Source organism: Phlebotomus papatasi, chromosome 5 (assembly GCF_024763615.1).
Source record: "Phlebotomus papatasi isolate M1 chromosome 5, Ppap_2.1, whole genome shotgun sequence".
NCBI lineage: Eukaryota > Metazoa > Arthropoda > Insecta > Diptera > Psychodidae > Phlebotomus > Phlebotomus papatasi.
In genome coordinates this window covers 2,634,985-2,660,573 of record NC_077226.1, presented here as the reverse complement: position 1 = coordinate 2,660,573, position 25,589 = coordinate 2,634,985, and the positions used below count along the sequence as shown (strand labels likewise).

At 36.7% G+C, this 25,589-nt stretch overlaps 1 protein-coding gene across 2 annotated transcripts in view; it reads left to right on the top strand.

Annotated features, from left to right (window-relative positions):
- The window catches only part of LOC129808790 (protein unc-13 homolog B), an 80,157-nt gene extending 55,001 nt beyond the window's left edge, over positions 1 to 25,156 (top strand). For both annotated transcript variants that reach the window (XM_055858647.1, XM_055858646.1), the window contains 11 exons: positions 312 to 453; positions 523 to 758; positions 826 to 1,922; positions 2,001 to 2,156; positions 19,267 to 19,788; positions 19,881 to 20,027; positions 20,090 to 20,300; positions 20,376 to 20,471; positions 24,163 to 24,325; positions 24,401 to 24,527; positions 24,870 to 25,156. In XM_055858647.1, the coding sequence (XP_055714622.1) occupies positions 312 to 453; positions 523 to 758; positions 826 to 1,922; positions 2,001 to 2,156; positions 19,267 to 19,788; positions 19,881 to 20,027; positions 20,090 to 20,300; positions 20,376 to 20,471; positions 24,163 to 24,325; positions 24,401 to 24,527; positions 24,870 to 25,034 (3,062 nt within the window). In that variant the 3' untranslated portion in view covers positions 25,035 to 25,156. The remainder of the gene's footprint in view (positions 1 to 311; positions 454 to 522; positions 759 to 825; positions 1,923 to 2,000; positions 2,157 to 19,266; positions 19,789 to 19,880; positions 20,028 to 20,089; positions 20,301 to 20,375; positions 20,472 to 24,162; positions 24,326 to 24,400; positions 24,528 to 24,869) is intronic.
- Positions 25,157 to 25,589: the final 433 nt, after the last annotated feature.

Below are 25,589 nucleotides of genomic sequence, written 5' to 3'. Positions count from 1 at the left end.
TAGTCCTTTCTTTTGACTCTTTTAAGGATCAAGGACGCGAGAGTTGAGTAGTCTCAATCGCGAAGGTTTCGTTGAGTCAAGGAGCGACTCCTGACAAATTCTCATTGATTTCGATCGAGAGGATGAATTCAATTCTATTTATTATATTTCCTGTTTTGTGTCTGCCGACCGACTTCACTACCGATATCATCAGGCAAAACGGTTCGCGATTTGAGGGCTCTCTGCGGTTAAGCTCAGATATTAATTAATTAATTAGAAAACTCAAATATTAATTTACTTAGGAGATTGTTCTGTTGTTTTTTTTTTTGCAGTTATTTGTGCTCAGGGATTGATAGCAAAGGACAAAAGTGGTACCAGTGATCCCTATGTCACCGTCCAGGTCAGCAAAGTAAAGAAACGCACACGCACAATGCCACAGGAGTTGAATCCAGTTTGGAATGAGAAATTTCACTTGTACGCTTACTTTCTTCTTTCTTTGTTTCAAAGTTATTTATTTATTTTGTTTGTTTGTTTTTTTGTCAGTGAATGCCACAATTCGTCTGATCGCATCAAGGTGAGGGTATGGGATGAGGATAATGATTTGAAATCGAAGCTAAGGCAGAAATTGACACGTGAATCTGATGATTTCCTGGGTCAGACAATCATTGAGGTTAGAACACTTAGCGGTGAAATGGATGTATGGTACAATCTCGAGAAGCGAACGGATAAATCTGCTGTCTCGGGTGCCATAAGACTGCACATATCGGTTGAGATAAAAGGTAAAGGGGTGTCTTGGATAAAAATAAGATGGGTATTTATTTGAGGTTATGTGTGTTTGTTTTTTAGGTGAAGAGAAAGTAGCTCCGTATCATGTACAGTATACATGCCTTCATGAGAATCTCTTTCACTATTTATGCGAAGAGAATACAGGAATGGTTAAATTGCCAGCTATAAAGGGTGATGATGCATGGAAGGTGTATTTTGATGAGATACCTGAAGAGATTGTCGATGAATTTGCTATGCGTTATGGTATAGAAAATATTTATCAAGCTATGACACATTTTCACTGCCTGTCAACAAAATATTTATGTCCTGGTGTACCAGCTGTTATGAGTACACTATTGGCTAATATAAATGCATATTATGCCCATACAACAGCATCATCAGCCGTTTCGGCTAGTGATAGATTTGCAGCAAGTAATTTTGGCAAGGAAAAATTTGTTAAATTACTCGATCAACTACATAATTCACTAAGAATTGATCTATCGATGTATCGTAATAATTTTCCAGCATCGAGTTATGAAAAATTAATGGATCTCAAATCAACTGTTGATCTCCTAACAAGTATTACATTTTTCCGTATGAAAGTACAAGAATTGAGTAGTCCACCAAGAGCTAGTACAGTTGTTAAGGATTGCGTTAAAGCATGCCTAAGGTCAACATATCAATTTCTATTTGAAAATTGCTATGAATTGTACAATCGGGAATTTCAAGTTGATCCAAATGAGGCAAAACGTGATCCAGATGATCATGGTCCAAAGCTCGATAGTGTTGATTTTTGGCATAAACTCATAGCACTTATTGTTAGTGTCATTGAAGAAGATCGCAATAGTTATGGTACGGTACTCAATCAATTTCCCCAAGAATTGAATATTGGTCAACTATCGGCAGCAACAATGTGGAGTTTATTTGCTGTTGATATGAAATATGCATTGGAAGAGCATGAACAGCATCGTCTATGCAAATCATCAGCCTATATGAATCTCCATTTTAAAGTAAAGTGGCTCTATACAAATTATGTACGTGAAGTACCACCGTATAAAGGTGCAGTACCCGAATATCCGGCCTGGTTTGAACCATTTGTAATGCAATGGCTCAATGAAAATGATGATGTATCACTTGAATATCTCCATGGGGCCTTCAATAGGGACAAGAAAGATGGCGTAAGTACTTCCACCCTTCCATTAATTCACAACTAAATCATCGATCAAATACCCTTTTTTCCTTCTTTTGGCTCCTAGTTTCAGAAAAGCAGCGAACATGCTCTGTTCTCCAATTCCGTTGTCGATGTCTTTACGCAGTTGACGCAGTGTTTTGATGTTGTTTCCAAGTTAGAATGTCCAGATCCGGAAATATGGAAGCGCTACATGCGACGATTTGCCAAGACAATCGTTAAGGTAAGATATGGATATGGATATTTTATTTTTTTTTTGAAAGGACAATGGGCAAAAGTGGTGTATGGTGCGACCACAAATGATACCTATATCATTGAATAGGAGGCTATGGTATAGGTAGCAACTTTTGTTCCCGGACCAAGGTTCTAAACCATGCGGGGAAAAGTTCTAGAGCGAAAAAACTATTTTCTTAGAAGAAAAAACAATCTCTTATATGAAATGTACACATTTTAATTGTCTTTCTTTAAGGCAAAGAATAAATTGCAACATAAAAAAAAATATTAAATGAATGCATATGAGGCCATTTACATCGTCGCATTAGATTGAGATTGGATTGTCCCAAAATCCGAATCCAATCTTGTCTGTTTATATCGTACTGTTGAGATTGAATTGGATTTTTAGCGGGATGATATTTTTTGTGAGGTTAAAAATAATATTTTCAACTTCAACTTGTGGATTGTTGAGTTATATTTAAGAGTTTCCACGCAAAAATTGATTGGTGATGAGGAGTATCACAAAATACTTTATCGTGAAAAGGCAGTTGAAAAGGAAGTTGAAGCAGAGGAAATATAAGAAAAGGATCAAGTAATATTTACTGATATCTAAAATGTGATGAATTTTGATAAAACGATATATTCTTTATAGATTATTTCTCTTCGAATATTTTAAGCTCTTTCTCTTGAGCTATCGAAGCAGAAGGACTAGAACAGTGTGGGCTTATCCCAGGACCGATGCTGCGTGGATTAGGCTCAGAGATGAAACACCAGAGGAAGAATTTAAAGCTGCGTTTCGGATGTCCCGAGTTTCCTTTAATAAGTTAGTTCAACTTCTTCAGGAGGATTTGCGACATTTACCAAATTTTATATCTACTCGTGTTCCTGTATCCCCTGAGAAACAAGTTGCGCTCACCCTCTATAAATTGGCTAGGTGTGCAGAATACAGAGTCGTTGGAGACGTATTTGGTGTGCATAAGAGCACGGTGTGCCGTTATTTTCACCGAGTAGTAAAATGCATTAACAGGAAACTAATGAGAAGAGTCATTCGTATGCCAGATGATGATCGATGTAGGAGATCAACGGAAGAATTTAAGAACATGTGTGGCTTACCGCAAATCATAGCAGCAGTTGATGGAAGTCACATTCCGATTTTACCACCAGAAGAAGGACGAAAAGATTTTATGAATCGAAAAAACTACAGCTCAATCATACTTCAAGGAACATTAGACCACAATATTAAGTTTATACACGTTAGCGTAAAGTTTCCAGGATCATGCCATGATGCGTTTGCTTTCAAAAATTCATCTCTCTTTCTAAGACATGATGAACTTATTCCGGAAAGTAGTTTTCAATTGAATAATGTAAATATTCCATATATTATAGTTGGAGATCCAGCGTATCCCCATCTTCCATGGCTAATGAAGGACTTTTACGGTTTAAATCTACCAGCGGATAAGGACCAATTTAACAAATTTTTAAACAAAGCAAGGGTTACAGTAGAAATTGCATTTGGTCGATTGAAGGGAAGATGGAGAATTCTCTTAAAAAGGAGCGACATAATTTACACATTTATGCCTCAGGTAGTTGCAGCTTGCTGCACATTACACAATTTCGTCGAAGATGAAAATGATGAATTTGAAGTTGATTGGATTCCTACTCCTAGAGAATTAGAAGATTTTCCTGAACCACCAAGATATCAATCTCACGAGAGGGATTCCTTGGATGGAACAATTATTCGAAACACTTTGCTGAATTATCTTATTCAAACATTTAATTCATCTAACTAATTTATATTTACCAGTGGATTACATTAGGATGGAATAACCGGCTATCGCCATTTTTAGGAAAAAATTAAATTCATTTAATCATAACTTTTGAATCCTTGTTACAAGATAAGTCAAATTTGACACAAAGTTACTTAGATGTATTGGCTCTAGATACGTGAAAACAATAATCCTAGAACATAACGCTGGACTACTTAAAAAACTGATTTTTATTAATAATGCAAAAATAACCATTTCGTCGCCACTTTTTACCACTTTTCGCCAGTTTTGAAAAATTTGTAATCACTTCTCGCCACCCACTTGAATAGAACCACACTCGGTTATTTTAGGCAATGCTATGAAAAGAATACATTCACCATTTCTCTTTTCTTGTGATCACTTTATTATTACTCTCTTTAAATGATTTTTCTTCACTTTTATTTGAGAAATCAAATTATGGGGCTTTTGCAGAAAGTAAACAATGCAGATTTGACAACTGAGAATGTACGAAGTGAAGTTAGCGTCGCCTATTGAAAAGATATGGCGACAGGTGGTAAAATCAACTCCAGAATATTACCACTTCTCGCCATGCCTCATTTTTATACAAAAATAATTATAAAATGAAATATTAATTGACTAAATACAAATTTTATGTATTCCACAAGTGCAATTAAATATTCAATAGACAAATTATTTACCCAAATAGGTATTTTTGGCCTGATGAAAATTTGACGACACTTAGTACATTTGGTAAGAGATGTTGGATTCGATGCACTTGCTTAAAATATTGCTCTAAAAAGTGATCAAAATCGTTAATCCAAAACGAATAATTATTATTTTTCGATTCTATGAGTAGAAGCAGAAACAATACAAAAAAATTGCGACTCATTTATTTCATAAATTGCGAAAAATAGCGATTTCAATGTAAGTGGCGACAAGTGGGACACTGGCGAGAACTGGTGATTCCACCCTACTTCAAGTATTTTCCAAAAAAATGTATTGAAATATCGAAATACAAATTAATGTAGTACAGATTTTTTTTTACTGTTTTCCGTTTTTTTTTTCTTTAATTGTTTGTAAAGGTCAAATATATTTCAGATAATTGCAGAATTCTAAAGAAACCTTTACGAAACATTTAGGTATATCAAAAAATGGTTTTTAAACGGATGACGTAGATTCGCTATTTATTTCTCGAGGAACTTACGGAGAAGTTCCCTATCCTTTTCATTTTCTTTCTCCTCCCTTTCAGCTTCTTTTTCGAACAACTCCTTTTGTGCAGCAAGAAAAACTTTGGTAGCAGCCATTAGGTCACTCTCCTTCCTTCTTTTCTTCAATTTAGAAGAGCTTGATGATGTCTGAGGAGTTGCTACATCATCAACATCTTCTGGATTCTGCATGATGTTTTTTCCTAAAAAAAAAAAAAAAAACATTACAACGTAAGGCTTTCTTTATAAAAAGAAAAGAATTACCAGTGCTCTCCTCCTCGGTGCTTTCACAGCCATGCAGTTGATGAAAAACTTCCCTCGGTCTATTGAGGAAAATAAGGTGCAATTCTTGTTGGAACTCATGCTCACGACGGGGATTGCCAGACGTGTTGTTCCAGCTGGTGATTCGGTTGTACTCTTGCTTAAGATTCTTAAATTTAATTTCAATCTGCTTAACATCACGTTGATATCCTTGTTTAAGGAACTCTTTTTCAACTTCCGCAAACACTTCTTGGTTGCGGAATTTTTTGGAGTCCATCATCGCCACAATCTCCTTCTCATGCACAATTTGGAGAAGGAGCTTCGTCTCCTTGGTTTGCCACTTCTTTTTAACCTTTTCGTCGCCCATATCTTCGCGTACAAACACAAAAAGACCTGAATATTTTATTTTGTGCTTAGCTTTTTCACCATAATAACACAAAATTAAGGTTAGGTTAAACGTCAAATCCCAGTAACGCAAATTCGGTGTTTGTACAGTAGTACGACAAGTAGTACTCTGTATAGTACTTGCCTTATGGAAATTTTAATGACCGTGACACAATACGTTCCAGGAACTTTGTTCGGGGTTGAGTGGTGAAAATGCTGTGGGGAATTCGCAATTTTTGAACTTTAAAATAACGACATTTTTTTAATTTCAACTGACCAACGGTTTTTTACCGGTTTTAACCGTATTTTTAATAATAAATCTAAAATATATACTAAAATTAAATTTATTTGCATTTAAATTTATAAAATACAAATAATTAATTTAATTACAAATTTTTATGTTATTTATATCGTACTTTCGCGATTTTAGTGGCATTTTGAGCATTTTTGGGATTTTTTAATTTTTCATTACATAATTAGATAGAAAATTGTGTACATTTCAAATCCGGTTTTATCTTAAAAAGGTTTATACTGAACATTTTCCCTAATTTTAAATTTTCATAAATATTTTTTGTTGATTTTCTTAAAAAGATTATTAAAGAATGGCGTTTCATTCATTCTAGTGATAAAAATTAGATGATAATTAGGCACAAAAAAACAATTTCTTTCAATAATAATTAACTATTGATTAATATTTTATTAAAAAAAAGTGTTCTTGTATTAATCCATGCAAAGTGTCACATTTGTGAAAAATCTGAGTCAAATCTCCAGAAATATTATGTGTAATACTGGTATTTTCTAAGAATAAGAGTGGCGTATCGCGCTAAAATAACATGTTTTGCATCAAAGATTCATTTTTTTCTCAAATATAGAAACTGTTTTTTGTTATGTTTTAGAAAGTTGTATAATATAAAATTATTTACATTTAAACGCAAAAACAACATAGGGAAAGACAGAAAATATGTCCAGGAAATGACATTTCTGTATCTCAATAAGTGACGGCAATTAAGTTACTTATAGAAATAAAAACAAAAAAAATAAATATTTTAGAACGAAAGTTATGTGTTAAATATGAGCAGTCCAATCTAAATACTTGTAAAAAGTTCCACTTGAAATATTAATTATTAAAATACGAAAGAAGTATAATGTTTTAGGGTTGCCATCTCAATATACCCAAATGCAAAATGTGCTACTTAAATCGTGAAAGTGCGAATACCATACAAAATCGAGAAAATTTGAAAAATTTATTAAAATTAATTAGAAATTATGTTTTCTGCCGATGTTTTCCTAACCGCTTATGTCCGTCCTTCTCGTCATTTGACGTAAGTTTATAGTTGCTGGCTCTCAATAAGTGCTAACTCGGTGCACTCCAGTTTTTCTGTAACGATGATACAAAATAGTTTTAAAAATCCCATATAAAAATATTCTCTTATTAAAAGTAAATAACGAAAAAACTATCAAATAAATTATTTTTAACATTTTAAAGACGATTGGGTCACCCGTGTGACCCGTAGATAAAATATTTTTTCCTGACTACCTAAAGTTATTTCTTTTTAATGTTTGTGCCCTTTTTTCGCTATTTCTTAACTTTACTCTTCAAAAGTTAAAATGAAAGGAGGGGAGTGAATGGGTAAAATCAGAGGCATGACATTTCCTATGTTTCCCATATGTTTCTAGCACGCCGAAAAAAATTTTGGGTTTATTAGCTGTTTTCTGTCAATGTAGAATGAATTAACAAAAAATACAAATCCAAAATAAAAGCCAACTTAATATTGAATAGGCAACCGAAAACCCCAAATTGGCAACCTACGTAGTTTTGGAGATATCTCGTGAAATGTGTACGAAATCAGGGAAAAATTTACACTAAAATCGGTCGTATTTTTCAGAGCTAATGTCACGGGTAAAATTATTTGTATTCAGTTGTTAGTGAATGGATTTTGTTTCATTAGAATTTATTTTATAAAATTTTACTATGTAAAAAATTAAGAAAAAGCTTACATTTGAGATAAGGTGCAGGTGACTGCACTTTCTGATAAATATTAAAAAATCAACAATTTTTAATAATAAACGACATTGAAGATCTTCAATCTAAGGGTAAGATGCATGAGATCTATAAGATCACCTGTAACTCATCCGATTGGGCTGAAATTTTACTATGTTGTAGCTGATGTCAAGACCTTTTCAGAACGTCTCTATGTTTCAGTCTACGTCAAGCATTTACCTAGGCTCACAGTTTTAAATTTTGAAATATTCATATTTTGGCGGCCTTTATTTTTTAGTCTTAATTATTTGAGACCTAAATGAAATATCTCAGCAATAATTAAAAATGGTGAAGACATTTATTTTAAATATTTATTTACTTTTACATAATTGAAAAGATATAAACGAAAAATTCATATATTTAGCCGTACTCACTATGGCGTTGTTATCTCGTAATCTCCGTAATCTGTTATCTTGTTATAATTTTTCATTTATAAAATACATTACGAGAACATAACGAGATAACGAGATAACGATATTACAAGATAACAGCGCCATAGTGAGTACGGCTTTTATATTTTTTATTTTTTAATCTTTGCGACAACAGCTTTTCAGATCCTCAAATAATTTGCTGATATAAGCAAAAACGTTACTTTTCTTTTTCTTTGTTTGTTAGACCACATCTTCTAACAATAGTGCTGTCTTTTTGTGATGGTTTCAATATTGGAAGCGCACCGTAGTTCTGTATTCATGAGAGTATCATATTTTTTAAAGTTGTAGGAATTTAGGATATTTTTTACAAATGTCCAGCTATTTGCTATATTTAAGCTCAAAATTGAGCAATTTTCAAATTACTTTTTTTATATTCCAATTTTTTTAAGCAAAACCCTTTTGTGAATAGAAAGTTACTACGCTCATATACATTATATTTTTCATTAGAGTGACAATTATCATTCATTGGTATCGTCAGAAAAATTTCTTGATTTTTTAGGTTATTTTTGTCCCTATCATGTAGAGGTAAAAAATGCACCGAATCAGACTGTTAGATTTTACAAGGTTAGATGTAAAACGTGTCACTGATTTTGATTATCGGTTTCATTTTCATTGTTCATTTTCGGTCAGTAAAAAGTATTTCGTCCTTAAAGGGTTAAACATAACACGTAGATCCACAAGGATTGAGGAAATACGATTATTTCATCCTTAATTACGATCTGAAACCCTAGAAAAGATACTTCCGGACAGAAAGTGTTTGAGAAATGAAAACACGTTGCCCTAAATTACCCTAAAAAAATTAAAGAAAAAATCCTATCAAAGAAATCCTTTTTAAACCCAATACACTTATCCATGGAGATTGAGGAAATTCTCACACCTTATTATAAATTGAATGTGGGGCCCAAAAAAGGCTTCCGGATGGAAAATGAATTAGAATGAGGTTAGAGCTTCCTAATGCAACCTTTTTTCCATCTACTGCCCAGATATTTTTTTTCTTATTAAACAGCACTACTAACTTGAATTTGGGACTCTTCAAGAATATTTTATAAAAAAAATTTGCCTTGGGAGCCCCAAAAACCAAAGGACGCTCACTAAGCGTCACTTTTATATTTCAGTGTTTTTAAGACGTAAAAAATGAAAAACTCTACAGAATTGCAATCAAATTATCACGTACCTGTACTGCTCTCTGGAATCCTGCTGGTCAATTGCTTGAAAAAACACTAATTTATCATTTTTCACTAATAAAAAAATCACAACTCTGAGGATTCAGCCATCTGACAGACGAATCCGGAACAAAGTTCCAGGAACGTCTTGTGTCACGCTGTACAAATTTTCCATAACACAAGTACTATACAGAGTCCTACACGTCGTACTACTGTACAAACACCGAACTTTTGGTGGTGAATGTGGGGAAAATACCGTAGCGCCGCCGCATTGGTGGCCACCGCACAGAATTAAATTAGTTTTTGATGGTGACCACCACGCTCTGAAGAAATTGGGGGGTCGCCACCGTCAAAATTTTTCGAACCCAAAACTCTTTCGTTACTGGGATGTACTCCGAATTTCGCTTCGCGCGCTCCGAAAATTTTTGGGACATTTGGGACAAGTTGAATCCAATCCAATTCGATACGAGGGGTCGTATTGGATTTGCCGTTTACACCGAAAAAAATTAAACAAATCTCAATCTAATGCGACGATGTAAATGGCCTCTATGTCTTTACAATGCATAACATGCGTATAGGAGTACATTGAAACATAAAGGCTCAATGTCAGAACTTTAAACCTTATATCTCAGAGATTTATCAACCGAATTTAATCATTTAATACTCAATCGAAAGATCTCGAAAAATCCTATAAAATTACCGTATAGATAAGTTCACAAATCGACCGCAAATGGCACTCCAGGTCATCAAAGTTTTCAAATAAGAAGTAAAGTGTTAAGTTTCGAAACTATTCAACCGATTTTAATAATCTTGTAATATGTATGTCTGATACTTTTAATGTGTGTCCAAGCACTGTCTTGTAGCAGAGCTTAGCCTAGAGGAAGAAGCCTTTCCGAATCGTTCAGAAAGTCTCCTTGCTCTTTTGCGTAGCTCAGGAGGCTGTAATTTATTTTATTTTATTTATTTATTTATAAAATGAGTGCTATTGAGAAAAGTTCTCTTGAAAGCACAAAGAGTTATAAACGGTTTAAAATAAGGTTAGCGTCCACCGCCGTCTTAGTGTTGGTGACCAATCTCCAGAGCCAAACGTTGGAAATGCTCCTTCGTAGGTTGTATAAGCCATCTGAGCAAAACAAAAACCAAAAAGTATGTACTGTACAAAATTGAAAGAAAAAAGAGAAGAAAAAAAAAACCAAAGAAAAGAAGTCAAGACGACATGAAGGATCGAATGAGCCGCTGCCTCTTCTCTCTGGGTAGCTCATTCCAGAGAGTCACCCCCATGACAAAGAGTGAGCAATGAAGAATGCGGCTCCCCGACCTGGGGACGACGAGACAGGAAGACCTGGTAGACGAGCCCGGCTGCAGTAGTTCAGCCAGATAACCAGGCTGACCGCATTGAAGCACCCGACATAAAAAATCGACTGCTCGTGACTGCAGGAAGAGTGGGAAAGATTGCCCCAATACTACAGTATGATAATGAGAGACATGGTCGTAAGGATGAAGTGAAAAAATGAAACGAATGCAATTATTAAAAGTTACGGTCAGTCGCCGAAGCGAGGCTTTATCGCACGAGAAAAATAACTCAGCACCATAGGAAAAAAGAGGAAGGAGCAGGGCACGAACTAAAAGTAGCCGAATATCCTGAGGGATGAAGAATTGATGTCTTCTAAGTGTATAGAGGGAAAAGTTCACTCTCCTACTGATGTAGGAGATATGATCGTCCCAGGCCAAATAATCGTTGAAAATGACTCCAAGATTTTTAGCCTTATGGACGTAAGGGATAATTTCAGCATTGAGATTAAGAGGACTAGGAGAAGGACGGGATCTCCCACACGAGATGATCAAAGCTTGGGACTTTTTAGGGTTCAAGAGCAGTTCATTAGAACTAGCCCAGCAACTTACTGAGCTTAGGAGGCAATTTGCCTCAGAGAAACAGACGTCCGGAGCATTATTATTGCCAAAACAATAAATTTGCAAGTCATCTGCATAGAAATGATATTTATGATTACCAAGAGTGTTAGCAAGATCATTAATATACAGGGAAAAGAACAGTGGTCCGAGAACGGACCCTTGCCCAATTCCCTTTGAGAGAGGTAAAGGTGAAGAAATAGGTCCTTCTAATTTAACTGATTGCGTCCTACCAACAAGGTAAGATTCGATCAATTTAATGCTGGGTGAGGAGAAAAAGAAAAATTGTTGAAGCTTTGAAAGAAAAATGTTGTGATTAATGGGCCATTTCCATTGAGAAAAATTTCAGATTTTTATAATTCTCAATTCATAAAAGCTTGCAAAAAGCCCACTTTTGAATTCGAATATTTTTGACATTTGTTTGTTTTTGTTTTGATATCTAACCTAATTGATAAAAATGAGTCGAAACCTTCGTGAATTGTGTGAAATATCAATCAGAGCGTATCTTCAATTGCTTGATATGCAAATAGAGGACAGTGAAAGGAAAAGAAAGAAGAGTTGTTGGGTTCGTCCCATATTAAGGTTGAGAAAGCATCTTGGTCACGAAGAGACACTGGTCCGGGAAATGAGTAATCGAGATCCTGAATGGTATTTTATGTACTTCCGAATGGATTGCGACCAGTTTGAGTGGATTCTGAAACGTCTGAGACCAGTCTTGGAAAGAAAATAAGTAGTTCGTGAACCGCTAAGTGCAAAACTCAGGCTTATGGTGACTCTCAGGTGATTTGAACTCATAATTCGTCTTTCTTGTTTAACACTTTAATACACCTGCCTAGATTTCTGGCGACAGGAGATTCTTACTTTACTCTGGCTACCTGCTACCGTATTGGTATATCAACAGTATGCAAGATCATCCAAGAAGTTTGTGTTCTGCTAAACGCTCATCTAGCCCACTATGCGTTTCCTCCTCTAACAGAATCCACTTGGAAAACGGTTTCTGATGAATTTGCCGTCAATTGGAATTTCCCACACACATGCGGTGCCATCGATGGTAAACATGCAAAAATCAGAGCACCAAATAATAGTGGATCCCTCTACTGGTGCTACAAGGGATATTTCAGTATTGTGCTCCTTGGTATCGCTGATGCTCATTACAGATTTTTGTATGTTAGCATTGGTTCTTATGGATCTTCTTCGGACGGTGGAATTTTAAAGGATTCGCAATTAGGACGTATCTTAGAGGCAAGAAAAATTAATTTTCCCAAAAGTTCTCCCATCATTCCAGGAGGAGAAAATATTCCCTACTTTTTCGTTGGAGATGAAGCATTTGGACTGCGAGAATGGTGTCAAGTTCCCTATGCTGGAAGATTTTTGGGTCAAGACTACCAAAACTTTAATATGAGGCTTTCCAGAGCTCGACGTGTCATTGAAAATGCATTCGGAATCTTAAGTGCGCGATGGCGCATTTTTCATCGTACTATTTGTGCAGCTCCAGAAACAGTAGATTCCATGATACTAGCTACTGTGACTCTCCACAATTTGCTGTGCACTAGTAACAAGCACAATTATGCGCCGCCAAAATACACTGATAGGGAGCAGAATGGTAGATTAATCGAAGGAGAGTGGAGGGAAGAAGTTCGAGGATCAATATTGCAAGACATTCCTGCAAATATTCACATTGGGTCTCACAACTACACTAGGAATGCCAGTCGTATCAGAGATTACTTGAAGGACTATGTAAAGGACAATAGGATTTGATAAAGAAAAAAAAAACACAACTACATTTTTTTCTTCTCTATTTCCTCAATAGTTTCATTCAGCATTGCAAATCCTTCAATCATTTTTTCTTTGCTCCAATTAAGAAATCTCATTTTAACGTAGTCTGCATAGGCCTGTGCCATCCTTTCTTCTGTATTCTTCGGGTCATTTGATGTTGTTTGCGATGTTGTTAGGATCTCAGTAATTTTATTGATGAAGGTTCGCCTCTCATCTTCATATGTTTTTGCATTTGCCCTGGCTTTCTTCGTTGCTATCGGAAATTCATTTTCCAATGGACGTTTTTGCTGATTTTTTTTGACATATGGTTTTGGAGGCTCCGGGAATTTGGTTCTCAGTTACAAGTGTTTGCTGTTGGCAGGATATATCTGGGTCAAGAACGGCCACGTGATCCTCTTCTGGGTGAATATTTTGTGATCGTCCATCTTAAAAAAAAAAGAGAGGAATTGAGTGAAACGCGAGAAAAAAATAATTTTTCTCACCAAAGCTCGAAGGAAATTCTTCTGCCATCTCATCATCAAGTGAACAAGGAACATCTGAATTCCTTTCCAAATTAGTTTCTGGGACGTTTATGATACTTGGGCTCTCCTGGATCGTACTGCATACATCAAGGACATCTAATTGTTCGAAAACTGGACGTCTTTCCAAAGTTTTGTCCAGGAACCTCATTATTGGAAGAAGCTCCCAATCTTTTGTGTTGTATTTTCTCTTCATCCCTCCACTGGACCCTGATTTCGGCATTTCTTGTTTCACCTTCCTTTTTTCCCTGGCGTATTTCATTCTGAGTGCTTCCCAACACTTTAAAACCTCCTCTGGACTTTTGCCCAAGTCCTGTCCTATGTCCTGGAAAACTTTATCCGTATACACCGTAAGTCGATATTGTGGGCAAGCTGTATCCCACACACACGGTCGTTCACGCACTGCATGCACTATTTTCTCCATCTCAAGAATACTGAAGCACTTCATTGTCACGCTTTGGGTTTTCACTGACAATTAAAAACAACCATATTGATGAGAATTTATTCAATTGGCATGCAAGTGTCGGAAGAAAACTCGTTGGATGGCGCTGTACCCGATAGGAACAGAGGGGAAAACTGTTCACAATTTTTATTTTTAAGCTTTTATGAGAAAAAGTTCAACCAAATTGAACTTTTTCTCATAAAAGCACCATTTTTTTCATATGAACATGAAAATTTTCCAACAAATTTCTTGAAAAATTTCTCAATGGAAATGGCGCATAATGCTGTCAAAAGCCTTGGAAAAGTCGAGTAAAATTAAAAGGGCAAATTGCTTATTATCTAAAGCAGAGCACATGTCATGATTAACACGCAAAAGTGCACTAGTTGTGCTGTGATGCTTACGGAAACCAGACTGAAAACTAGTGAGGAAATTTGTTTGCATTAAGTAATCCTCAATCTGGTTCTTCATGATTATCTCCAAGGGCTTGGACAGACAAGGCAAGATACTGATAGGACGAAAATCACTAACAGCTAAAGGATTCGAAATTTTGGGAATTGGTGTAACCAAAGCATGCTTCCACGAGTCAGGGAAATAGGAACAGGTGATACAGAAGTTGTAAAGCTCACAAATATATGGTAGAATTATAATAAGTAGACCCTTCAGGAATCCGATAGGGAACCCATCGTGTCCACAGGCGTTTGAAGTGACCTTCGAAAAAGCAGAGAGCACTTCACTAGTATCAACGCATCTGAAGGAAAAAGATGAAGACAAATTCCCAGTGTGGCAAGGGAATCGAGGTACTAGGAGGCAAATCACCACCAGTGAAGAAATAATTCAATTCATCAGCAGTGAAACCCTTCGGGCTATCTTTCGATGAGTTAGCGGTAATTCCTAACCGGTTGATGTTGGTCCAAAGCTTCTTCGAAGGTAGGTTTGGATTAAGCTGAGTGGAAAAGTAATCTTTCTTGGAAGACGTGATCATCCCCTTTACAGTACGCCTAAGCGAACGATATTGAAAAAGATCAGACTCCAAGCGACTGCGACGCCAGCGCTTGTAATATTTGTCACGCTCCTTAGATTTGCCAACAATGGCAGAGTTCAGCCAAGGTGCAGAATCCGGGGGAATTAAAATTCTACTGACCGGTACATGCTTATCAAATAGAAAGGAAACAAGTGAATTGAAGTATAGTACTAGCTCAGTCACGTCAGGAATAATACCGAGAAAGTCCCAGTTCAACTGAGAAGCGTCGCGGAGTACAGCTTCCCAATTTGTTTTCCTGAGGGATCTCACGCATTTAAATTGAAGCGGCTGACGAGTAGATGGGATCCTAAGTGAAATAAAAATCAAATCATGGTCAGAGATGTCAGGCACATGCTGTTGACCAAACTCCGAGACAAGACAAATGTCACTTTCTCTTATTAAGAAAATGTCAAGAAGAGCGTTCACTCGTGTAGGATTGAGGGGTGGATAATGAAGACTGTGGGAGGTGATTAAGTGCTTGAGTTCCCTACAAATGGGAGATGAAATCAACAAGTTGATGTTTAAATCACCAACTATCATGAAATGAACATACTGGATTAAATGATCTACAAGCAGATTCAGTGGTTCAATAGAAGTTACAGGGGGTGGATAATATGTTATAGCAATAGTCAGAGATAGATTTTTAGCAGTAAGTGTAATTATAAGAAATTCGAGGTGATCAAAATTCCCACGGTTAACAATTTTCCCAACAAAGTTAATAGAAACAAACGCAGCAACGCCACCACCACGTCCCGAGCCACGATCATGTCGATAAAGTCTATAACCATTAATAGAAAGTGAACGATCCGTGTCGAACTCATCGAGGCAGGTCTCCGTGAGACAGAGTACCGAGACCGAGGAGCCGCACAGAAGCAGTCGCACCTCGTCCAAATGGCGTCTTAGACTACGAACATTCATGTGAATCACGTTAAAGTTACTAGTAGGAAGAAAATGAAAGTTAGGGTGGCTCAGAATTGTACTTGAAGATGATACTGATGAAATCAAAGGTGAACCAATCTCACTGATAGGATCAGTCAGTGAATTGTCAATCGAAGAGGCAGAAGAGTGTTGACTGGATACGTGCTGAAGTATGTCATCAGAGGGGTCGGCCAGAGCTGCCAAGCTGTTCACGCTTGTGCGGCCTTCACGGGAGCACCCCCTCCCCGGTCTGCCTGCAACCTTGGTCGAAAAGAAAATTCGTCGTACAAGGCGCCATCCGGCCAGAAACCATCCTGAAGAGCCTCGCGGAATTCATCGAGGGTGAGCTGGATTCTAAAAGACGCAATTCGCCTGCTAGGATCAGACGGAAGTGCCTTGGTCAATCTAAAACACAGGAGCGCTCGCTTTGTAGTCAATTTGTCCTTCACATAGCTGATGAATTCATCAGTGGTAATTCGGTTTGCTATCCGGGTAACAAATAGCCATTTATAACTCGCCACAGTCGGTAAGCGCTCGCAAATGCCTCCAGACCCCACGCGGAGAGTCTTTCTTGGTGCACGTCCATCAGACGGAGGCTTCTTTGGGGGTAAAACCCCATCAGAACGGGCGTTTGGATCCTCATGAGAAGTGGGCTTTTTCTGAGAATCAAGTGTGGCTGAAGGTCCAGGTTTCGGGGGGGGATGACCAGCATCCACATCCCTCACCACATCCACACCAATGTTGGACAAATTAGGGTCGATTACGAATTAAATAGTTGCCGGCTAAATCGTTCCCCTGGCATCCAGAAAGGACGTTCTCTAGTGTCAAGTATATAGCGATTAACACGATTTTCGTCAAAAATTGCCTTTTTTTGAAAGAAATTGCCTGCAGTGCTGTAGGCAGAAACATCAAAATTCTGTCAAAAATGCAATTTTTGACAAAAATTGCTCCCAATGTGTAGAGGCCTTAATGTCATAAATGATACCACCCTTTTTTATCAATATTAAAAAAAAACCTATACATAATATTTGAATTTTATGGATGAATCCTAGGATTTGAGGTTTTCAGAAGTATTCTAGTGTAAGTCCCATCCCAGGATTCGTCCTAGAAATATAAAAATTTTGATAATTAAATAAGAAGTAATATTTTCTGTTTAGCCCTGAGCAATTGACAAGGGTAAATTGAAAATATTGAGTAATCCTTATGGTCCTTAAAGGACGAGGCTCCTTGTCCTACTAATTAAGGATATAAAAAATGCAATAAGACCAGTCTTGTCCTTTAAGTCCTTTTAGTTGAGCTGATTTCCTAGCCATTTCTTAGAAGACTGCAATTGATCAGCAATGTGCATGAATTTTAAATAACTGTTTTACAGATAAATTCTCTTCTTTAAAAGTGTTTTGAAAGAAATTTAGAGACTTAAGGACTTACAAATCGACGGCTCCATTCCATACTATTCTAAGTCGACTTAGAATTATATTACTCCGAGAGATATGTTGTTCCTGGGACCGAGATCTACAACTGGTGAAAATTTGGTGGTCATCCGGCATTCGGGTAACGAGATATTCAATTTTTTCGAAAAAGTTTTACACGGGCAGCATAGGAAATCGCCAACTTCAAATGGCTCTCCTGAAATGTTGTCATTCTGAGATAGAATAGTATGGAATGGAACCGTCGAAATGATACACACCTTCACAGGATATTTAAGAACTATTTTAGTTATAATTTATATAGGTTAATATTCATGTTCATCCTGAACAATGTGTTATAGAGAGAGATATGGTCTCATTGTATTCACCGACTTCAGTAGAATCATTACATATTTTGACTAATTTAAAGTTATTAACTTATTAAGGTTATTAAAGTTTTCAATTAATTTGTATGAAGGCTACAAGAAGAAGTGGAGTGGGAAGGAACCTATATACATGGTTAAAGAACCTTTCATAAACCAATACCAATAGCTTTCTACGTCTTCTCAGAGGAAAGTTAAAATGAAAAATGTCCACATTTTGTATGGGGGCTACTGGAAGGAGGGGTGGAGGGAGGGGGTAGTATCCATTGATAAATAGTTTAAGTCATACACTGATCCTATACCGAATTTCATGAAGATCCCTTTATCTGGTATTGAGTAATTCAACGTCAAAATTGTATTTTGTTCGAAAAGATAAAGGAATTTTTACAAGGACCCCCAGCAAATATCGTCCTGGGTCTCGGTAGTTTTTCATCCTACACCAATGTCCTTTACATTTGGAAGTTTTATGCAATCTTATGCAATCATCCAATAGTTGAAGTTCATCAAATGAACACTTGGGGCGCTGTGGTCGAAAAAACGAGTGCTTATCACTTATAAAAAACCTTGCTTATCACGGCTTCTGCATTGAGAGAAATCCGAAAAAAATTTAAAATAACATTCCGGAAATGTTTATTTTTAACCCGCATTGATCCGAAATCGGTGTTAATTATTATGCTTTTTAGGTGTATTAGAGGTTAAATTAAACCATTTTCATGTTAATTTTACACTTAAAAAGGTATAAAATTAACATTAAAAAAATGTTGATATATTTTTACACCTAAAAAGTGTTAAAGTTATGAGGAAAAAAAAATGTTAATAGTATCCTCTTTTCGTTCTCAGTGTGATTAACCGATAAGATCAAGTTCTTTGGCATAACTATACAGGAGATTCTAGTCTACATTTGAGCCATTACCACTTTTCTGTCAGTTTTGGAAGCATTCCGAGTTAGCACCTCAGAACCTTATGTTAAGAACCTCATGTGCAATAAGCTGATCTAGGCTTATCACTAGCTTTTTCAATCTTCCAGAATGCAGGACCAGTTGAACATGTGTTCCACAGTCTTAGAATCCTGTGAGAAGGTGATCGTTGAGTTTCCTTGACTTTCTTTTAGCACTTTGACGGTGTTTATCGGTCGAATAAGGAGGGGCCTGATGTTTGTAGGTTATGAAACCATTCCTTCTATTTATTTAATGATTCTCGCACTGAAAGATTGAGTTGCTGCTTCTTGTCCTAAATCCCAGGCTTTTGGTCACTTGCTCCTGGCTTACGAGCAAGGGTCTTGAGTTCCTTGAACCGACTTATAATCTTCTGGACCGTAGAGCGGTATTTCCCGGTCAATTTCACAATCTCAGCATAACTCGATTTTGGATTTTTGAGATTTTCTGTCCACTTCTCCATCTTTTTTGTTTTGCAATAACTCAGTCAAAAATTAATATTTTTTTAATATGAATTTCTTCAAAAGAAAGCTGTAAGACCATTCTCTATTTTGCATTGTAGGTGCTGATAGCCTATGCGGACATTGTCAAAGTGGAATTCCCTGAGCATATGGTAGATGAGAGAATAGCCTGTATCCTCATGAATAACATTCAGCAACTCCGTGTACAATTGGAGAAGATGTTTGAGTCAATGGGTGGTGATAAATTGGAAGAGGATGCTGCAAATATCCTTAAGGATCTCCAGCAGAATCTCAATACAGCTCTAGATGATTTAGCATGCCAATTTGCCATTAGTTTGGAACCGAGAATAACGCAAAGTGTTAAGGAACTTGGTGATTTGCTCCTTTCAATTCGTGGTGGTGGTACTGTTGCTACACCAGGACAAAATGCACCACGTAATACAGTTGCTGTTGAAGCTGATGAGGTCCTTAGGCCCCTAATGGACCTTCTGGATGGATCACTAACCCTTTATGCTGAATCGTGCGAAAAGACCGTTCTCAAGAGACTCCTCAAGGAACTCTGGAAGATTGTGATGCGTATCTTGGAGAAGACTATTGTACTTCCACCAATGACAGATAGAACGGTAATCTTTTAACACAATACATCCTCTGTTTTTTTCCCCCTTATCTTCTACATTTAATTGTTTTTTTTTTTTGCCTTTTTTTTTTGCAATAGATGATGTTCAAAAATCTAACGGACAATGCAAAGAATCTTGCGGCAAATGCAAAAATTGAAGATATGTCCAGGCTCTTTAAGAATCACATGGCAGGGAAGCAGGATGTTAAGAATGCCTTAAGTGGTGTCATGGACATTTCCAAGGAAGTACGTTACCTGCAATTTAAATTTGTTTTTTTTTATTTTGCCAATGACAATTTTGTCGGTAGGTTGAGAAGAATCTGTCACCGAAACAATGTGCAGTTCTCGATGTAGCTCTGGACACCATCAAACAGTACTTCCATGCTGGAGGAAATGGACTGAAGAAGACATTCCTGGAGAAATCACCAGAATTGCAGAGTTTACGCTATGCACTCAGTTTGTACACTCAGACCACAGATACGCTCATTAAGACCTTCATCACAAGTCAAATTCACGAGGGTTAGACACATCTTTTTGTTGTTGCAACAATTGCTTTGATTTCTCAATTGCATTTTTGTTTTTTTTTTGTTGTAGATCCTCAAAATCCCGAAGAGAGCGTCGGTGAAGTGTCTGTTCAGATAGATCTTTTTACACATCCCGGAACTGGCGAGCACAAAGTCACTCTCAAAGGTAAGGGTTGCCATATGACAAATTGTGAATATGAAGCAATATTGCAGTACAGTAGAGTCTCGCTATACAGTAGTAGACTCTTCGATATCCAGCACTTCGATATCCGGGTGACAGCTGCCAAACACTGGCGGTTGATATACAGTAGACTCTCACTCAATCGGCTCTTTTTCAATCGGACGACAAATTTTGTTGACAATTTTCACGTTTTACTATGAAGCTAATTTGTTTAAATTCACTGTAGTTCTTTCTATTTTATTGTGATCCTTTATAATTGAGCGCTTTTTGTGGAATTTACAAAGGCTTTGACGCTCAATTCTATGCTAAACCGGATGACATTTCGCCCCATATTCCCGATTGAGAGAGAGTCTACTGTATTCAAAATTATTTTCACTAAACATGAAGTTTGTCCAGAGTGAATTAAAGTATTATTAACATTGTATCGAAGTTTTTAATACATAATTGTGATAAAAAATGAAATATAAGTACACCATGAAGAAAATTCTCTTGTTCTTTGTCAGACAGAAAATAAATTCACACTGCACAAAATAGAAAAACCGTTGATCATTCAAAAAACCTAAATGTCATTTTGTCCCCCAGTCAGCCGGATATCGAAGAGTCTACTGTATTCTGAAATCAAAAAATCAAGATCAAGATGTCAAATCTGTCAAATGTCTTGAAATCTTGAAATCTAAGACACAAACCGTGTGGATTTCAAGATTTCCAATTCTGAAATCAATATTTCAAGATTCCAAAACGTCAAATTTCTTGTTTTCTTGAAATAATTCCAAGCACCTCTCAGAGATCCTTTGAATTATCAAGATAGTGAAATTTAGTAAAAGTTTGTGTAAAGAGAGGATACTTCTGCTGCAAAATTGATTGAAAATGGAAAATTTATTCTTCATTTGGCTTCAGCACGAGCTATCTCTTCACAAGCAACAGCAGGAAAATAGGTAGATTAATATAAATTTTAAAATTTTTCAAAGAATTTTAAGTTTTGGTTTCTGTTTTAGAATTTTAATGACTTTACAATATCGCCAACTTAGGGACATTTCTGATCCCTTTGCGGTGTCGGAATCTGCCTTCTGCAGAAATTTTGCAATGCCACAAGCTTTAGCATTGGAATTAATTAGAGAACTAGAACCTTGGGATACTCAAGGATTCTCACGTATACCTTTTCACTACAAGGTATTAAGCACACTTAATTTTTTTTTGCAAAGGGCTCGTACCAGATCTCCGTTGCTCGAAATAACCTATGTAATGTAGGACAGTCAACTATATCCCGTAGTATTCACTATATTAGCACACTTATCGACGACCACCTGGCTGAAAAGTATATTCGTTTTCCGGTTACATCACGAGATAAAGAGCAGATTGCAAGGGGATTTATGGAAAAATTTAATATGTCTAGTGTAATTGGATGCGTAGACTGTACACATATATCCATCATACGTCCTTCTATGCATGATACTGAGCAACCACCTCGCCTATATATAAACCGGAAAAAATTTTACAGTCTGAATGTTGAAGGTACAGTCGATTCAGACTTAATATTCACCTCTGTAAATCCTAAATTTCCTGGTGCCACACATGATAGTGGTATTTGGATGAAATCTCCTGTCCGCAATCATATGAAAAAAGAATTTGTCCGAAACCGTGAACAGCACATTGTTTTGGGTGATAAAGGATACCCTCTGGAACCGTTCATCTTCACTCCATACCCAACTCCCGAAACTGACAATCAAGAACGATTTAATAGACTTCATGAACAGGCAAGAAATACTATTGAGCAAAGTTTTGGGGTGCTTAAAGCAGTATTTCGCTGTCTTCTCAAACATCGAGTGTTACACTACAAACCAGTAATTGCAGGAAAAATTACAAATGCGTGTTTTACACTTTATAATTATATGCGTCGAAACGGATATAATTTTGATCAAATTGAAGGTGTAAACGAAGAATTTGAAAATGACATTGCGCTGAATGACGGAGAATTTTATAGAATTGGATTAGAAAGAAGAGAAACCTATATAAGTGCACTGTAAATTTATATAGAAAAATACATTCATTAAGCTCTCAAAAATATAACCTTTCTTAGAAATTCACAAATATTTAGAAAAAAAAATCAAAATTTTAATACTTCAATTTCATAAATTTGGTACAGCATATCACAAAGAACACAAATTTTACATTTTTGCCAGAAATTATCAAATGACAGATTAATAATCAATTCTGATAAGCTCTATTCATTATTAGAGTCTTGGAGTCTAGCAATGAGAAGAATTCCCTCACTGAGTTTCTCGAAAGCACTCAAGTAACGTTCTTCTCATTGCTTTTTTTCTGCGTCCCTTTGCTTCTTCATTTCCATATAAGTCTTCAGATTCTCCGAAAGAACATCTACAGAAGATGTTTTACGGATTCGCGAGAAGGTTTCCTGAACTGACAGCACTGGTGGTGGGGAATCGTCAGAATACATGGAAATCGAAGTATTTGCTGTAGAATCTCCAGGAACAATTTCAATTCCATTCTCATTATCAGTTTCTGGAAGATTTTGTGCGTCTTCTGGTACTCCTCTAGCACTGAGATCGTCATCTCCAACAACACTCTTTATACCATGAAGAGAGATTGCTCTAGTCTCCAAATTGTTTAATGTATACTTATTCCTATCTGGCTCTCTTGCTGGGTTGCTCTGGTACTCATCATCCAGCCGCATTTTATGGCGGATTTGGTACATCCATGCCTGGAAATTCTTTTTCCAATCGTCAACAGATTTCTGAGGGGGACCTGCTTTATTGAGCAAATTTCCAAGTTCTGCCCATTTAGTCTCGAAGTCAAAAGCACTAGGCTCCATTACCGATCTCTGGTTAGTGCAAAAATCTACATAAATAGTCCTCTGTCTTAAATTTACATTGGGGCCACGTATTTTCTTTCTGGCTTCTCCGGTTGAACTTGGAATGGATTCTGAAATGTGGGGTTAGAGCTCTTAGGACCGATTTTTTTCAATATTCCACCTTTCCTACCTTTTCTTTTCTTTCCCCTACTGCTATTTCATCCTTCTCTATAGACAGCATATCCTCGCAATATTTATGGTAAAATATATCATGAAAATCGTGATTATAAATTCTATCATGTTGATAATTTTAGAGAAAATATTCCAAGTACATTTTGACAGAACGACATCTTGGAGGAATGTGACGAAAATTTATAAAATTTTCTGTAGAAATTCTGCAGAAAATTCTGCAGAATTTTCGGCAGTTACATTTTCAAATCTGACGAATTTCTGCAGAAATCTGCAGAATTTGCAAGGGTGGGGAGCTGTGTACCTTCGAATCGGTGAAGAAAATGAAACTGAACCGGAGAGAGTTCTGAAATCGGAAAAGTTATTACTGAACGAGAGGATTTCGAGGAGAGGTTCTTTATTGCGACTTGCTTCACTGACTACTCGATGACGAAAGAGGAAACTGACAGCATCCTCCTCCTTTTTATAGCTCCCCACTCCCAGTGATCGTTTGAAGAACTAAAAGAGAGTTGTCTCTTTCTCTTTGACTTTTATCTGACTCAAGCAATTTTGTTTCTCTTGACATCTTTGACACCTTTGACACTGTCCTGTGCAAAGAGTAAAAGAGATGGAGAGAGTGTCAATGAAAGAGAGTGATCTCTAACTGTTCTCATTTTTTTTTTCTGTTCATTTTCAAAGTTGTTGCCGCCAATGATCTCAAGTGGACCATACAGTCGGGCATGTTCCGACCTTTTGTGGAGATTAACCTCATCGGACCCCATCTGCAGGATAAGAAACGGAAGCACGCCACAAAGTCCAAGTCCAACAATTGGTCACCCAAGTACAATGAATCCTTCCATTTGTAAGTTGCTCCCTTTTTTTTCTTTTCTTTTTGGTTGTCACCTTGTAAATGTAAAAAAAAAAATGCCTTTTGCAGTGCCATTGGGAATGAAGAGCAATTGGATTTCTTTGAGTTGCACATCTGCGTCAAGGATTACTGCTTTGCCCGTGAAGATCGTCTCGTTGGTGTTGCTGTGCTTCAGCTGAAGGATATCATTGAACAGGTAGACATTGTACCTCAAGAAAAAGAGTAATCTCTTTTGGGAACTGTATTTCTTTTTGGCAAAAACCAAACGATCAGTAAAAAGTTCTAAATGAGCAGTAAAAAATTAAAAATGAGCAGTAAAATATCTAATTATGATCAGTAAAAACCTTACATTTTTACAAAAATGGACCTAATTTACATACTTAACATTTAAAATAGTTCCATATAAAGTGTAAAGTCCTTTATTTTCCCTTTGCCAAAATTTGGACGAAAATATCACTGTTTTAAATTTCTTTGTTACTGATCAGTTTTAACTTTTTACTGATCATTTATTCAATGCCTTTCTTTTTGTCTTGACCAGGGATCTTGCGCCTGTTGGTTGACACTGTCGAAGCGCATCCAAATGGACGAAACGGGCTGGACAATTCTGCGGATTCTGTCGCAGCGCAACAATGATGAGGTGGCCAAGGAGTTCGTAAAGCTCAAATCGGACATCCGGCAGGAGCCACCTTTGGTTCAGCAGTAAACAACAACAACAACAACAAAGCTTTTAAACCTAGACAATGCGCTGTGTTACACATTGTGGGTTGATCTGAATAAAAACAAAAAAAAAAAAAAAAACAAATATCAATATTAAAATAATGAAAACTTTCGCATTCATTATTTGCTTTTGCTATTATCCATTCCCAGTTAGATCTATTGAGCCACTTGTTATTTGATCTTATTGCACCTTTTGGTTGGTATTTCATTCTAGGAGATTTCAATGTTAATCTTCTTGAGTCAAGTCGCCTACAAGGGTAGTTCCAGAAGTCCCTGGTCACGGAGGGAAAACAAAAACTATTTTCAAATTTACTTTTTTTGTTTGTCAACATAGTGTCCTTGTAGGTCGACACATTTTTCCCAACGATGCTGGATAGCCCATCTTGTCGTAGGTTCCATCCAGGTCGTCGAAATAGGCGTCAACTGCAAGCTCGACCTCCATTTTTATTGGAAAATCCAGCCATTTTTTCATGTTTGGAAACAGAATATATTCTGTCGGCTGGGACCAAATCTGGAGAGCAGAGGACGTGGGGAAGTAGTT